The 15,903-nt window shown below is 34.5% G+C and overlaps 1 protein-coding gene across 1 annotated transcript in view; it reads left to right on the top strand.

Moving 5' to 3' along the window:
* LOC107693618 (protein TANC2-like) overlaps positions 1-15,903 on the top strand; it is a 94,952-nt gene that overhangs the window by 62,398 nt on the left and 16,651 nt on the right. The window contains exon 6 of the mRNA XM_016493067.1: positions 14,939-15,087. Within this exon, the coding sequence (XP_016348553.1) occupies positions 14,939-15,087 (149 nt within the window). The remainder of the gene's footprint in view (positions 1-14,938; positions 15,088-15,903) is intronic.

The following is a 15,903-nucleotide window of genomic DNA, read 5'->3' as shown; positions in this document are numbered from 1 at the left end:
ACACGCAATTGCGAGTTATAAAGTCAGAATTGTGAGATATAAACTCGCAATTCTAAAAACATATCAGTCTCCCCCACTCCCCCCCTCTCAAAATTGGACTTTAACTCGCAATTGCGTGTTATAAAGTCAGAATTGCGATATATAAACTCGCAATTCTGAGGAAAAAGTCAGAATTGCGAATTTTTATCTCGCAATTGTTTAACCTATATCTCGCAATTCTGACTTTATAACACGCAATTGCGAGTTTATATCTCACAATTCTGAGAAAAAAAGTCAGAATTGTGAAATAAAAAGTCGCAATAACCTTTTTTAAATTTTTTTATTCAGTGGCGGAAACGGGCTTCCATAGTTTTGAGTGGCTTTGAATGGAACTTAAAAATAGTCTTCGCCATCAAAGTCATCTTTAAAAGGAGATACAAGTGACACCAGTTGGTATATGTTGCATTTTTTTAAATGTATTTATTTATCTATTTATTTGTTTGTTTGTTTGAAAAAAGTCTTCACCTGGAAAGAAAGACATCTGAAAGACAAGTGATACCAGTTGATATAAGTTGACTCTTAGTTGACTTTTTGGGGGGACTTTCATTCATTTATGCATTTATTTATTTATTTATGTATTTATTTGTTTGTTTATTTGTAACACTTTATTTTACTATGTCCTTGTAGGTGTGACTTTATTTTTAGTACCAAATAGTCTACAAGTGATACCAGCTGATATAAAGTGACCTTTTTTTTCAACTTTTGGGGGGTATTTATTTATTTATTTATCAGTACTTTTTAGTGGGTTTTGAATGCAAATTAAAAATAGTTTCAAGAGTTTCAAAAAGATATTTGGCCTCAATTATATCATTTTTGGACTCCTTTTAAAACAACCGTGAAAAGAGTGCTAAAGTGAGGTTGCGTGCTGCAGTGAATGGAGGAGAGCGTTGGCCTGTCTGAGCTCTGAATCAGCGCAGCTGCTGGCTGTGGAGAGCTCTTCACTGAGGATCTCCCCTCACTCTCATCAATATTTCATCTCCTGCTCATATTAGTTAATCAGTGCTAAGTGAATAGGCTTCAAGATTACTGAAATATTGAACAATATTTAGTGGGAGATTCAAACTAGTTAATATATGTGTCCGACTGAAGGAGCCGTGTCCCATGAAACCTTATAATATGCTTGACAAGGGTCAGTTCAAGAAAAAAAAAATCTGTTTTTAATTACATGAGAACTGTGTTGATTTAGCATATTTGAGATGCATTTCCTTGTTAATAGTTTTTATTAATATTTAATATGAATTAATAACATTAATATGTATTAATATTATGAATTAGTTTTTATTTTGATTTTTAGTTGTATTTTATTTTTTATTTCTTTATTTATGTATAGTTTTTATTAGTTTTTAAATTTTATTTTAGCCTTATTTATTTTAGTACTTCAAGTTAAACTGAATGAAAACAAAATATGTTGCAACTGTTTCAGTAAATATTTATTTTATTTCAAGTAATGCATTTTTTATGGTTTTAGTTTCAGTTACCTATAATAACCCTATATGATTTATTTATTTATTTATTTTAGTAGATGGGGGGAAGCATAAGATCACACATTTAAGAAAATGCCCATGCAATCAGTGGACAGTGATTCACTTTGTCAACCTCCAAAAGTGGAGCTGAAAAACTGACATAACAGTCTAAATGACTCATACTTTATATTCTGAAGGCTGTCGCTGCAATTCTTTTGTATGCTTTTTCTCAGCAACAGAATAGAAACAGTTTTCATATGTGAATGATTGAGGCATTTCAAGGCTGCGTTACGGTGAGTGCTTGGGCCGGTATCAGCGTGATGGTGGTTCAAATGTTTCTGCAGCGCTGTAAATGGATGTTTCACTGTTTATCTGGAGAATGTGCACAAGGACCTGCTGGAGCTCCCGTACTCTTCCCTCAGTTACCATGGTGATCTGGGCCGCACATTCATGATGTAGCCGTGTGTGTGTGTGTGCGTGTGTTTGGACTGCCCACAGGTGCGAATGCTGTTGCTCACCCACTCTGGCTCTGTAATGCAGGTTTGGTTTTCTCACCGTGTCTACAGTGATTCGTGTGCCTGGATTGCAGGGCTCTTGCATGTCATATTATGCTAATGCTGCCAGTTTGAAGCCTGTAGGGGCTGAATGTTAAATCACACTGCTAACCGTGCCAATTGCTTTAGCTACTATATAGTATATAATAAGATATATAGAAATATTGAGATGTATAGAGCGTTTGTGTCCTAAATGTTTGTAATTATCCTTTATTATAAACAAGCATATGCTCGTCATTAACATAAATAATGTTAAATAAGAAATTAAAAGGTGAAAGAGCCATATTACAATTATGCTCTCCACTACAGCTGAGCAATATAGTTAAATCCTGATTATTATTATTATTTTAATCAGTTAGTGACAACAATGATATTTACATTATTATTATTATTCTTTCAATCTATCTTTTATTGTTTTTACTAAATTAAAACAATGATATTTAATCATGTAATACATAAACAGCATTTATTTATTTATTTAACATATACATTATAGTAATATATAGAGGTATATAGAGCTTTTGTGTCCTTAAACAAGTGTTTAAGAGCCATACAAAAATCCACTATGACTAGTTTATTTTATTTTATTTTTTTATTTATACCCAGCCTCCTGAAAGTTTACAATATATATCTTATTATTTATGTATTTGTTTTGAAATGGCTTAAAATAAACTTTTTTTTAAATTTGACAGTCATTGTTTTTACAGTGGATGAAATGATAGTTAATTATATAATGTATTATTATTATTATTATTATTATATGAAAAATGTCACAAAGATTTCCACAAAAAAAAAGGTCTTGAATCCGTTCATTGAAATAAATAGTTTGAAATGATTCAGAATGGAAATGCTAAAACCATTTTTGCTTTGATATCAAAACCTCTGAATGCTTTCAATGCTCTGAGTTGTGAAACACGAAAGAATCTTCAGTGAAACTTAAAGCCCAAATGAGAAAGATGATGAAAGAAAGCCTGTGCTATTGAGCGCATCAGCAGGTGATTCAGAGGACAGCAGGGCTGGACGCAGCTCACGCAAATAATTAGCAACACATCTTTTTAATAACCTTTCTCTTCTCTGCTCTATTCATCACAATCAACACACGCGCTGGAAAGATGTAATTTCGATTAGCTCGCCAAATTCCCAGCATTCATTCGTGGCTGAGGAAAGATTAGTGCTGTGATTTGTATGGTTGACATTATTAACTGTGTTTTGGTTCGCTCATTAAAGCTAAACGGCGTCTGTCATGGTGTCAGGGAAAATCCAGGACATTCACGCGACACACAGACGCTGTTAGCGGCTTTCTCAAAACATTCGCACACCTCACTGATCGCAGAATTCGCAGCAGTATTTGTGCATTTGTCCTTGATAACATGCATTTTTGCTCAATTGACTTGCACTTTCAAGGCTTTATTGTGAAATAATGCTGGGAAATTTTGACTGGAACCTTGAATTTATAGTTCGTTCAGACATCATATCATCCACATCATGGTTTTGCATTGTTTGAGAAGTATCAGTGTTCTGGGAGTTTGTGCTGTCAAGCACTGACAGGAATGTAAAGCTCTCTCACTGAATCATCTCGAACATCTATTTCTCTAGCAGATGCACTTATTGTATATACACGCACACATCTTATACATATTTCTGCATTCACACATGAACAAACCGCACTCGTGGTGTCAGTGTTTTGAGACACGTCTTCATAGCCGCTGACCTCGAATGAACTTGAACACGCTCTCGCACACAAGTGCAGCCCAGTTGTTTAGCGCTATCAGAGATGTAGCAGATGTTGCGCTCCACGTGTGGATGTGTGTACAATGAGCTGCGCTATCTAAAGGAAGTGTTAGACATGCTCTGCTGAACCCCGTCTTTGTTAGGAGTGTGTGTTCTCCTCTCAAGTGTGTGTATTTGTCTAACATTAACCTGAAATGCACAAAACACACATAATTGTTTCTCCTGACAGTGATCCACACTTTGAAAAGCATTAGATTTGTGAATTTCTGCACCAGTTCTGCTGCTTGTTTGAGTTTACAGTGATCAAAGAATTTTATCTTGCATGTAGTGTACTTCATATCTTAAAATTGTGTTTTTAAAAACTCTACTTGCAGACAATATAATATTATTGAAATACAAATACACTTATTTTAATGTGTCGACTAACATAGTAATGCACATGTAAAGTATTTGATTATAAGTGTATAAGTGTATTTTTTGATATTACGTTTAAAAGTTCATATATTTTAAATGTACTAAATTGCAACGTTAACATTGCATTAATGTGTAAACGCAAATATATTAAAATACAAGTTTCAATAGAAATGACATTGAAGTATATTTTAGTTCACCATAAATGCCATTCATTCACTTTAACCATATTTTAAAGACAATAGAAGTCATTATAAAATTACATTTAAAGGTGTACTTCAGTCCTACTTACAGTAAGTAGGTCAAAAAAGTACCTGTTAAATTCAACTAACTGCACTGAATATAAATTTTAAATGGAAATACTTTTTCATTTAATTGCTGTGTAAGTGTCAAAAACTTTACATTCAACTTTACTACTGTTTTTGATAGCGTTGATAACGTTTCTGACAGATAATATCATGTTATTTTTTGCGTTTGCCTTACTGAATGTGATGTCCTGTCAGCAATAACCTGTCAGTGTTGCCAGATAATTGCTATGAAAAATAAAAACCGAAAAATAAGAGAAGACATTGCTAACCCTAAACTGCAACTTCCCTCTTTATAAACTTTCTAAAGTGTCAAATTAAGTGGAAAAGACGAGTTCAAAGACGCTTATAATAGCTGGATCTGGCGCCCGCGCCCTCACTCACAACTCTCTCAAGCCTCATTCGCTCTGCCAGCGTCTCGCACCGATCGTTTTCATATCACGGACGCTAAACATTATTGCAAACTGTCTAAACGTATTCATGCAGACCAGTTTTAAACAGCAAATTAGTCATTCAGAGAACAAATGTTATTTTTGAACATGAAAAATTTACCTCATAGCTGGTCTCAAGAGATGCTCTTGATTATAATTATATTCATTTAATCATATTTGGTGACCATGTTGTAGTATTTCTTTAAAACAGATAGTTCTGATTGGTCAATAAAGCATTTTTACAGTAAGTCACGCTAGAAAATGTCAATGGAGAAAATATATAAACATTTTATGTCTAACTACTTAAAGATCCACTGAAGTGCCTTGAAACGTGCAGCGTTCGGGACATATCGAGCAGCCCTGCCCCGCCCCCTTTTTAAATAGCCAATAGCGTTTCATTTATATTAGAGCTCGGGCTAATAATATGTTTAACTAAGAATTGTTTGTTCAGTATGCCTGTCAATGTATTTGTGATATAGCACAGGCTCTCGTATCTTATTGCTTCAGTATGGATTTTTGGCCCGTAATCAGATCACATAATTAAATAATGGATATGAAATGAAATCAGGTGAATGCATCTGTATGTTTTACAATCCAATGCTGTACCATTAGCGGTAGTGAAACCCAATCCTCCCTTTGACTTCATCCATCTGTGTTCTCTTCTACTCTGACCTTGGCTTGTGACCTTTCTGTCATCACAACCCCTGTTTTGAGTGTGTGTGTGTGTGTGTGTGTGTGAGTGAGTTTGAGAGGAGCCCCTGCATTCCCATGTCTGATCTCGGCTGTGGCACAGAGTCCTGCTAACAGCAGTCACATCTCCTGCTGGGACTGCAGCTCGTTCTGCATCTGTTGGTGACTCATTGAGGAAATTTTTAGAGCTTTGCATTCACTTTCGCAAGTTATTGCAGACAACTGTTAGTATTAGTTGGGCTTGTGTGTGCAGACGGTCAGAGATGCTCTACTGCATGTGTCAAATACACACTGCAGAGTTTTAGGAGTGTCACCTCATACAAACTCAGTGTAGGAACTACTGGAGAAGATATAAAACATAACTTTCTAGGTGTTTATTTAGTTAATGTTCTTTATGCAAGTTATTATATAAGTAAATAAGTAAATAAGTGTTTGATATTTAGCATTGATAAACTGTTGTAGTTTTTGCTAATTAATTTAGATTTTATTTGTATATGTTTTTTTAATTGTACTTTCAGTTAAATTTTTTAGTAAATTTGTTGTATGTTTTTGTCATTTGTATATTTTTTTATATGTCTCTGTTGTTCTTTATTAAACTAAAAACTTAAATTTTTAGTTTAAGTTATTTACTTCAACTTTAAGTTTTTTATTTTAGGCAATGTTCATTTTATTTCAAGTAATAAAAAAATAGTTTTAGACAGTCCATTATGAAATATTACTATTTTATATTATATATTAAATATTATATAATGTATGATTGCATTATTTAATATGTTTATTCGAATTTCTGAAGGATCGTGGGACACTGAAGACTGGCATAATGTTTGATAATTCATATTTGATATCACAGGAATAAATTACAGTTTAAAATATATTCAAATAGAAAGCAGTTATAATAAAATGTAATAATATTTCACAATATTACTGTCTTGACTGTATTTTGATCCAATAAATGCAGCCTTGATGAACAGAATAGACTTCTTTCAAAAGCATTAAATAATCTTTGCGACTGCAAACTTTTGAACGGTAGCATACAGTGAATCAGACATCTCTGTACACATTGCATGTATTTAAAGGGGTCATATGATGCTGCTAAAAAGAACATTATTTTGTGTATTTGGTGTAATGAAATGTGTTTATGCAGTTTAAGGTTCAAAAACACATTATTTTCCACATACTGTACATTATTGTTTCTCCTCTATGCCCCGCCTTTCTGAAACAAGTCGATTTTTACAAAGCTCATCGGTCTGAAAAGCGAGGTGTGCTCTGATTGGCCAGCTATCCAATGCGTTGTGATTGGCCGTATACCTCAAGCATGTGATGAAAATGTTACGCCCCTACCATACTGTGATGCCGTGTCCCGGCGCAACGAGACAAAACCAATAAAACCCATTATAAACGATTTTTGTAGCATCCAGACATGGCTGCGGCGGCAACAATACTACAGCGAGAATCAAAGTTACAACTTCTTTCTTTGTGTAAACATTTGGGCGGCGTTATGCAAATCTTCCCACATAGTGACGTAGACACGTGTCCCACGCGTGTTTAAACAAGGCGTTTTAGGGGGGCGTGGACTAGTCTTAACTTTTATAAAGAATATCTCTTTGGGTTTGAGACTTTATGCTTTGCAACTTTGGGGATCTTATCTATGCACGAACAGCTTATAACACTCCAAAGAGAAAGGAAAACTTGAAATTGCATCATATGACCCCTTTAATAAAAAATTAGCTGTCACTATACATTATTTTTATGGGGTGAATTTTTAGATGTGATTGTCACTTTTGTATTTTATCTGAATATTGCATGTAAAAAAAACTGAAATTTAGTGATAAATATTAGCTGCAGTGTGTAAGTGCCCATTGTAATAGTTTAGACAGGGATTTTCAGGGTAATTGATTTTTCATAAGCTTTAATCACTGATATTCTGGCCATAAATGTGTGAAATTGTGAACATTTCTTGAAGTATTTTTTTGCAAACTTGACCCAAGGCGATGTCTGCACCGGTTTTCTTCATCGCTCAGTGATCTTTGCACCTGGTTTTCTCGACCGTCTGCACACTCCTCCCACTGCTCACACTCATCTGTATTCCAGTCATGTGGAAAGTCTAGAGTGGTTTGTCTTGGGCTGTTTTGAGAGCTCGGTCAGCGGTGTGGATTTTAGCTGTTCCTCATCCGTCTTAAACCCCTCTCAGCAGCATCATTCCAGCGCAGTATCTGCTGTCTGTCTTCACTACTGACATGGGGGAAATTTATAGCATTTATAGCATCCTTCCTAATATATATATATATATATATTATTTATAAGCCTTTTGAATTACGGGGACACTGAAAATGTCCTCATAAATCACCTTCTCGTTGTAATAACTATGTCATACCCATGTTATTATACAAATTCGCGTCCTCATAAACCACATAAACATGCACACACACACACACACACACACACACACACACAGTGGGTTTGGAAAAGAATCAGCACCCTTTAAAATAATCACATTTTTCAACCTGAAATGAAGATGGACACAGTATTTACTCAGTGCAACTTATAACATCCAAGTGAAAGATAGAACACCAACATGTCAGAAAAAAAATAAAAACAAAATCACTGAATTGGAAAAAGGATCACCCCCTTGTGTCAGTATTTTGTTGAACCACCTGCTTTAATTACAGCCTTTAGTCTGTTGGGATTTGTCTCTAATAACTTTGCACAGCTTTGCAATATTTGCCCACTCTTCTTTGCAGAAGTTCAGTTCAATTTGATGGTGAGCGTTTGTGGACTGCAGTCTTCAAGTCATTGCACAGATTTTTTCACATGCAGTCTTCAAAAATAAAGTAGAAAGAACATAAAGACAGTATTTTTTTATATTTGTTTAGTGGTATCTTTTTTATGACTGAAGGCCATTATCACTAAATGTCATATAAGTAGGAAATATACAGAAATTGAATAAAGTTATCAAACACTAAATTCTAAATGAAATATAGATGAATCCTTAAAGCTACAGAAGTTATTGATTTCCTCTTTTGTTCTTTGATGAAGAGACATCACAGCAGCTGGTTATGAGGTTGTTTTGGCTGCTGAACATGACGCGGATCTGACACGCAAAAAAAAACTAATATATATATATATATATACATACTAATAATCATTATGAAATATGTATGATTAATAATAATTATGAAAATATAATAATTATATATACTTTTCATGTTTTATCTCCTATTGCTTCCTTAAATATAAATATGAATTAGTAATATAATAAAATGTATAAATATATTTTATATAGGCAGTTTTGAGGTGGGATAAAGAAACAATAGGTGATAAAAAAAAAGAAAAAAAAATACTAATAAGAATTATGAAAAAAGATAATAATTATATATATTTTAAATTTTTTTTATCTCCTCGCTTCCTTAAATATAAATATTTCCATTTAATATTTTATATACAGTACCATATATTTTGGAAAAATATAATAATTCATTATATTATATTATATTTTTACATATTATATTCTTTATACTTTTGCTATATTTCTTAGTGCTGAGTTTTGTTTAGTTTAAAAATGAATTTTGATTTCATATTGATTTCCGAATTCATATCTGGACCTGACATAAAATGTTGGTTGTCATTATTTTAATAAACTAAGCAAAATAGTGTCTCCTCTTGACATTCATTATTGTTTTGTAAAAGAGTAGCTTTGACATTTTCATAAATCTTTTTGTGTTTTAACAATTGTGCATCTTAATTTTCATAAATCTAAATCATTTTTGATGGTGCATTTAAAATTCAGCCAGTTTAAATTTCTGAAGATGTGTGTGTGTGAGCGAGATGAGTAATGACTGGAGTCATTTACACCGTGAGTCAGCTGGCCTGTACTGAGACTCCATCCTCGTCCATCTCCTCCGTCTCTGTGTGTCGGATGCTGCTCGGTTTGCTCTGTCACTACCTGCCGTGACTCTCAGTGGATGATAAATCTGTACACTGTCTCTTCTGCCAGACTTCAAATCTCACATACTCGCACCTGTGCCACTCCTGCTGGGCAAGCATGCATGAAAAGAGTGAAAAAAAACACTGAGAGAGACAGCATGCCCACTCCCGGGAAACTACAGCCACCCTTCCTACCTCACTGCCTGTTGCCATAGCAACCATCTGTCTTCTCCATAGTGCAGGAATGCGAGGATGACAGGACAGAGCGGGAGGAGGAGGGGGTGGGACAAGGAAGTGTTTTATGCTATCTTCTCCCATCTGCATGGCCTCTCTCACAGGGAATGTGGGTCATTTCAGCCAATCACTCGTTTGATCATCACGTCTCTGATTCGCTCTGAGTTACAGATATGATCACGAGCACCAGTACAGTTCTCTATATTTACATATATGTAACCACATCCTGGTCATTTCAGCTCGTTTAGATAGAGATCAGTAGCAAAACAATGTTTAATGTGGTTTGATCTGTTTGATTCAATTCAAATCACTCGAATTCACTGAATTGATCCAAAACTCATCAACTCACTTGCAGAATCACTCCGAAAGTTTTTTGTGTGATCTTCATTTTGTAAATAACAAAGGATATTTGTATAATATAAAAATATTTCATAATATTTAATACTATTAAGTTACATATGTATATTATAATCTACAACTGTATGTATTAATGTTCAAACATTTGGGATTAGTAGGATTTTTTGAAAATGTCTCACCAAGGCTGCATTTATTTGTTTAAGAATACAATAAAACAGCAATATTTTGAAATATAATTACAATTTAAAATAACTGTTGTCTATTGTAATGTATTATAAAATGTAATTGATTTCTGTGATCAAAGCTGTATTTTCAGCATCATTACTCCAGTCTTCAGTGTCACATGATCTTCAGAAATCATTCTAATATGCTGATTTGCTGCTCAAGAAACATTTCTGATTATTATCAATGTTGAAAACAGTCGTGCTGCTTCATATTTTGGTGGAAATCATGATACATTTTTTAAATTTTCAGGATTTTTGATGAATAAAAAGTTCAAAAGAAAAGCATTTATTTGAAATAGAAATCTTCTGAAACTTTATAAATGTTTTTAATGTCACTTTTGATCAATTCAGGGTTGTAGTTCAAAATTTTAATTAAAACCAAAACCACACACACCATGGTCAAAACTAAAACCATAAAAAACATTTTTGTTAACTTGATTGAAATGAAATGAAATAAAAGAACCCCTATTATATAGTATGAAAATATATTTATAATATATAAAAAATTACATTATAATATTGGTTAAAAAAACGTTTCGTAACACTGACATGTATGTAAATCAGTGTTATTGATTATTGCTAGGATTGTCATATTGATGCATCTAAGCAGATTATTGAATGTCATCCTTTCTTCTATTCCTTGACCAACAGTAACATTAAAGAAAACTTGATAATTTAAATAACTAACATTTTAACTGTATTTTGTTCCTTGAATTAAACATCTTGAATCTCCTTGGCAACAGGGGCTGTTCAGATGAAATGATGATTCCCCTTAACGAAACAAATCACCTTTTAAGCCTTTTAATACGTAAACACAGAGATGTTTGTTGAATGTAATAAAATGTCAAGATGCAATTTGTAGCTATATCCACCAGCCCTAATGATCTCACCTGAAGAGAAGTTTCTTAGATGTTCCATTTATAGCATATGTGTTTTAATACGTAACAAAGCCGAAGTACGTGAGCGTTTCATCCTATAGATAGCAGCTCCGCAGTGTATTTGAGGTAGGTGCGTGGGTGCTGTGACTGTCTATGTATAGACGCATTTCCAGCACTGACATTCTCACTGCAACCTGCGCGCAAACACAAATGTACACTAAAATCTACCGGGCCGCACACACGAATGCTTCATTTTATATAACCAGCAAATCCAGAGACTCAGGCACTGCGTCTGCTCATTTCAACATCTTTCCTGGAAGAGAAAGGAAAGGAATTTGCCATCGAGTCATTATGAGAGGAGGAGCTCAATCAAGTCTGTGCTGCCTGTCAGTCAGGTCTGTCCAGTCCATTAGAGGCCTTCAGATGTATATTTAAATTCAGCACAGTGTTATCTGACCGCCATTATTGCTGTATCACACAGGCGCGCAGGTTTAGAGTAAGTACTCTTTCACTTATAGGAAAAAATTAGAGCATATGCATAAACATACACATTTGTGTTTCAAACCCCAGTCAGCTGCCTAGATGGTATTTTTAGACACTGTAGGAGCGCTGCAATTGATAGTCTATTGAAAGCAGTGTGTTGTAGCTTGTTCCCGTGATGTTTTGGAGTGTTAATATGACAGGCTTGTGGAGGGTGTGTCGCTAGACAAGTTGAGACGCCTGTTTGATGTTGACACTCGGTCAGTTGTTCAAACTTTTGAGATTGTATCATCAGATTATGCACATGCGTTATTGCTACGGGCTCATTGAGGAAAGCCGTTTGTCCGGTTTGTCTGTTGTTGTTGCTGTGCAGGAAGGGGAATTTCACTCTCACGGTGTGTAAGAACAGGTTAAATGGTAGTGTAGCGAGGAAAAATGATGGATTACTTGTAAAAGCAATGCAAGTTGACCTGTTTATGTTTTTTATGAGCTCTTTAATATCTCAAGTCTTTCTTCTTGACAGCAGTGAGATTAAATGAGGAACAAATGGAGGCTTTTGCTTGAGTGTCGTGATTCTCCTGAGAAAAAGAACTCAGAAAAACATCTCAGTAAACATCTCAATAATGTCTCAAACTGAGGTTTGCTAGAAGATACCAGAGTTTGCCATCAAAAGTCAGATATTTCACTGTGAACTCAAAAGTTATCATGAAATTCTTGTAAAACCAAATTATCTGATCTGTATCACATTATTTTCATAGCTCTTATACTGTATATTATATCATATTTGTCAAAAACGTACAAATATGTAAACAAATGTTGTTGTTTATTACTGCGGATTGTTATACTGGTCCATCTAAAACAGATTATTTCTTCTCTTTCTTGAAAAACAGTAGTAATAATAATAATAATTCATTTGTAATGTGTCTTCTTAATACTCAAATGACTATCACATTGCAAAAAAGCAAAACAATATATGATACATAATAACAATTATTAAATATTAATGGTAAACGAATAGCAATAAAATAAATAGTAAAAGTAAGGAAAACTTATACAATATTTATACAATAGTTATACAATAATTGTTGTTGTTTATTACTGCAGATTGTTATATTTTTCAGTCTAAGCACAGATATAATAATAAGTATATATATCATCCTTTCTTCTGTTTCTTGACAAACAGTAATAATAAGAATAATAATAAAAATAATATAGCTACCAAGAGAAATACATAATGTATGATACAACAATTATTAAATATTAATGGAAAAATAAATAGTAATAGTAAGGAAAGCATGCCTTGATTATTTAAACTACAGTTTAACAGCATTTTATTTCTTGAATTTAATATTTGGAAATTATGTTTGGTTGAAATGAAACAAAACTTTCAATAAAACAAATCACTTTTTAAAGCCTTTTTATACACAACATGGAGAAGTGTATTGAATATTGTATATTCAGTTTTAATAGTTGTCTCATTTGTATCCACTTTAATTTCTTACAAGGAATTTTAGGAGAAATGTTTGAGACAAAGTTGATGCTTAAGTGAAACACGAGTGAAATCTTGAGCTCTAAACTGAGCAGTACAGCTGTCCTCTCATTGGCTTTGTTGTGTTCTGATCTTTATTCTATGCTGTATTGTTTTGTGGGGCAGGACAGTCCACCCCGACCTTCCCTAAACAGCTGAATGTTTCACTGAAGACTCATTAGAAACACGCCACACACACACACACACACACACACACACACACACACACACTGTCCCTCCCAGACATGCGGCTGCGGCTGTGTGTTCATACGCTCTTGCGCTGACTGTCTGCTGGACGCGCTGCACGCGGGATTCATGTGTGATGTGTTGAAGGAATGGCATGCCAGGGAACAGGTGTGTTTTGATATTTTCTCATCCTCACCTTTCTCTCTTTCTCTGTCAGTCTCAGTCTCTCCTGCTTTTCTTTGAATGAGTGGTTATACTCCTCTCTCATTCTGTTTGCATTATGTTGGCGTGACTAAACTTGGCTCAGGCAGTGCTTCATAACTGGTTCTGCCTCAGGACTCAGATTTTACATTGATCATTAACTGGCGACCCAACACAGAATCAAAACTGATTTAAAAAAAAATGATACTTCTGAATTCTAATTTGAATGAGCCACATTTGAGACGGTTGTAAAATGAATATAAGCACAATTGTGTTGAACATTATAATAATGTGTAAGGTGAGTGTAATAATGAACTACGCACTTAAAAGAAGACAAATTATTATAACAGATGTAACTTTCTATTTAACATTATTGAGTATTGGCGTATATATTTTATAAAAGCAATAAACCACACAAGCTTGTGTGTTACAGTGATTTTACCATGGTAAACGAGGCATCTCATGGATTATTGCTTTATTGCACCAGTGTAAACAAAATTAAATGTTCATTTTGATTTATTCATTATCTATCTATCTATCTATCTATCTATCTATCTATCTATCTATCTATCTATCTATCTATCTCTGTTGTTCGTACATTTGTTCTATCTATCTGTCTATCTATCTATATCTATCTATCTGTCTATCTGTCTATCTATCTATCTGTCTATGTGTCTATCTATCTGTTATTCGTACATTTGTACGTTTTCTATCTATCTATCTATCTATCTATCTATCTATCTATCTATCTATCTATCTATCTATCTATCTATCTATCTATCTATCTAAGTAAGGCCTAAATAGCCTTCAAATTAAAATCATCACACTTTAAGCAGTTTTACCTGTATCTCTTCTTGACAAATGTTCCTTTTCTAGCTCTCTGCGTCTCTCTCTCTCTCTCTCTCTCTCTCTTTCTGTGAGCTGTTAGCTGATTATATAGCACAGTGTGAGCTGGTTGATGTAGTTCGTGTCTCTGTCAGTCTGATCCTGAAGCGTCGTCTCCGTATGTAGCCATGCAGCAGCTCTAAAGGAAGACCGCAGGGTGATTTTATACGGCTAAGAGAACACAGAGAGAGATTGATGGCGCTCTGAGGGTGAGGCGTCATTTAAGATGTGTGGGAAATCACTTACGGAATTGTTGAATTTTCATGCGGAATCCATAATCATGATATAGTTGTCATGAGCAGCGGAAGATGTGAAGCTCATAATTAACTTTTTCTGTTGTGGTGAGCTAGTTTGCTGGTTTCACTTTACACTTGACTCAATTTCATGCTCTCTCTCGCTGTCTCTTTCTGTCTTTAGGGGGGTTAGGTCCAGATCTCGGCCCCCCTCCCTCAGTGGATGAGGCAGCAAACACGTTGATGACTCGTCTTGGCTTCCTACTCGGAGAAAAAGTGAGCGAGGGGTCTCAAGGGCCGCAGTACAGCATGGATGAGCCTGATGACGCACAGGTGGGTTATTCAACCTCACCTCCTGCTATAAATATACACGTCCTTAAGATATAAAAGAAACTCAGAAAGGCTGGATCTCACCTATTTCACCCTAAAAGCAAAGCCAAATAGTAGACATTCTGACATATTAAGAAAGTGAAGCTTGTTTAGGACCATTTTTTGCTGATTTTATTTATTGTGACATTAGATTCATGACAATTAAACACGTTTTTCCCCAAAATTACTGTAATGTTTCTAGATGTTTTACTTTGGAGTCTATCTGTAATTCTTGTTCTTCTTAGTCATGCTGTAAAGCGTTAATGTTTGTACCATAATACAATATATCATAATATTACAGTTTCTTTGGCCCATTTATTAAATCAGTCTTAATATTTTCTACATCGCAAGTGCATTTGTCACTGTTTAATGGGACAATTGCATGTGTGCAAATGACTTAATGACTTAAATGTTACTCACCCAAAATATTTGTCGTTCTTCAAAACCTTGTTACTGTGTCAATGAACTGGCCAATGCCACTAAAATAATTTAAATAATTGAATGGATCATTTTGCATATGATGGCTCACACACTGAAATAATGTTTAGAAGTTATGAAGAGTTTGACAGTTCACTGAGAATCCAAGCCATGTGCATCTAGTTCAGGGGTAGGCAACGTCGGTCCTGGAGTGCCGATGTCCAGCAGAGTTTAGATTAGGGCTGCATGATAAATTGCATGCGATGTTTAACGCGCATCTTATCAGTAAAGCCGGTTCTGTAATCAGCGGTAAATCTCCATCACCTGCGGGCTTTCACATTGAGCAGCATTAACTACACAGAG

Source organism: Sinocyclocheilus anshuiensis, unplaced genomic scaffold, assembly GCF_001515605.1.
Source record: "Sinocyclocheilus anshuiensis isolate Anshui unplaced genomic scaffold, SAMN03320099.WGS_v1.1 scaffold546, whole genome shotgun sequence".
Classification (NCBI taxonomy): Eukaryota; Metazoa; Chordata; class Actinopteri; order Cypriniformes; family Cyprinidae; genus Sinocyclocheilus; species Sinocyclocheilus anshuiensis.
This window is presented reverse-complemented; position numbering and strand designations above follow the sequence as displayed.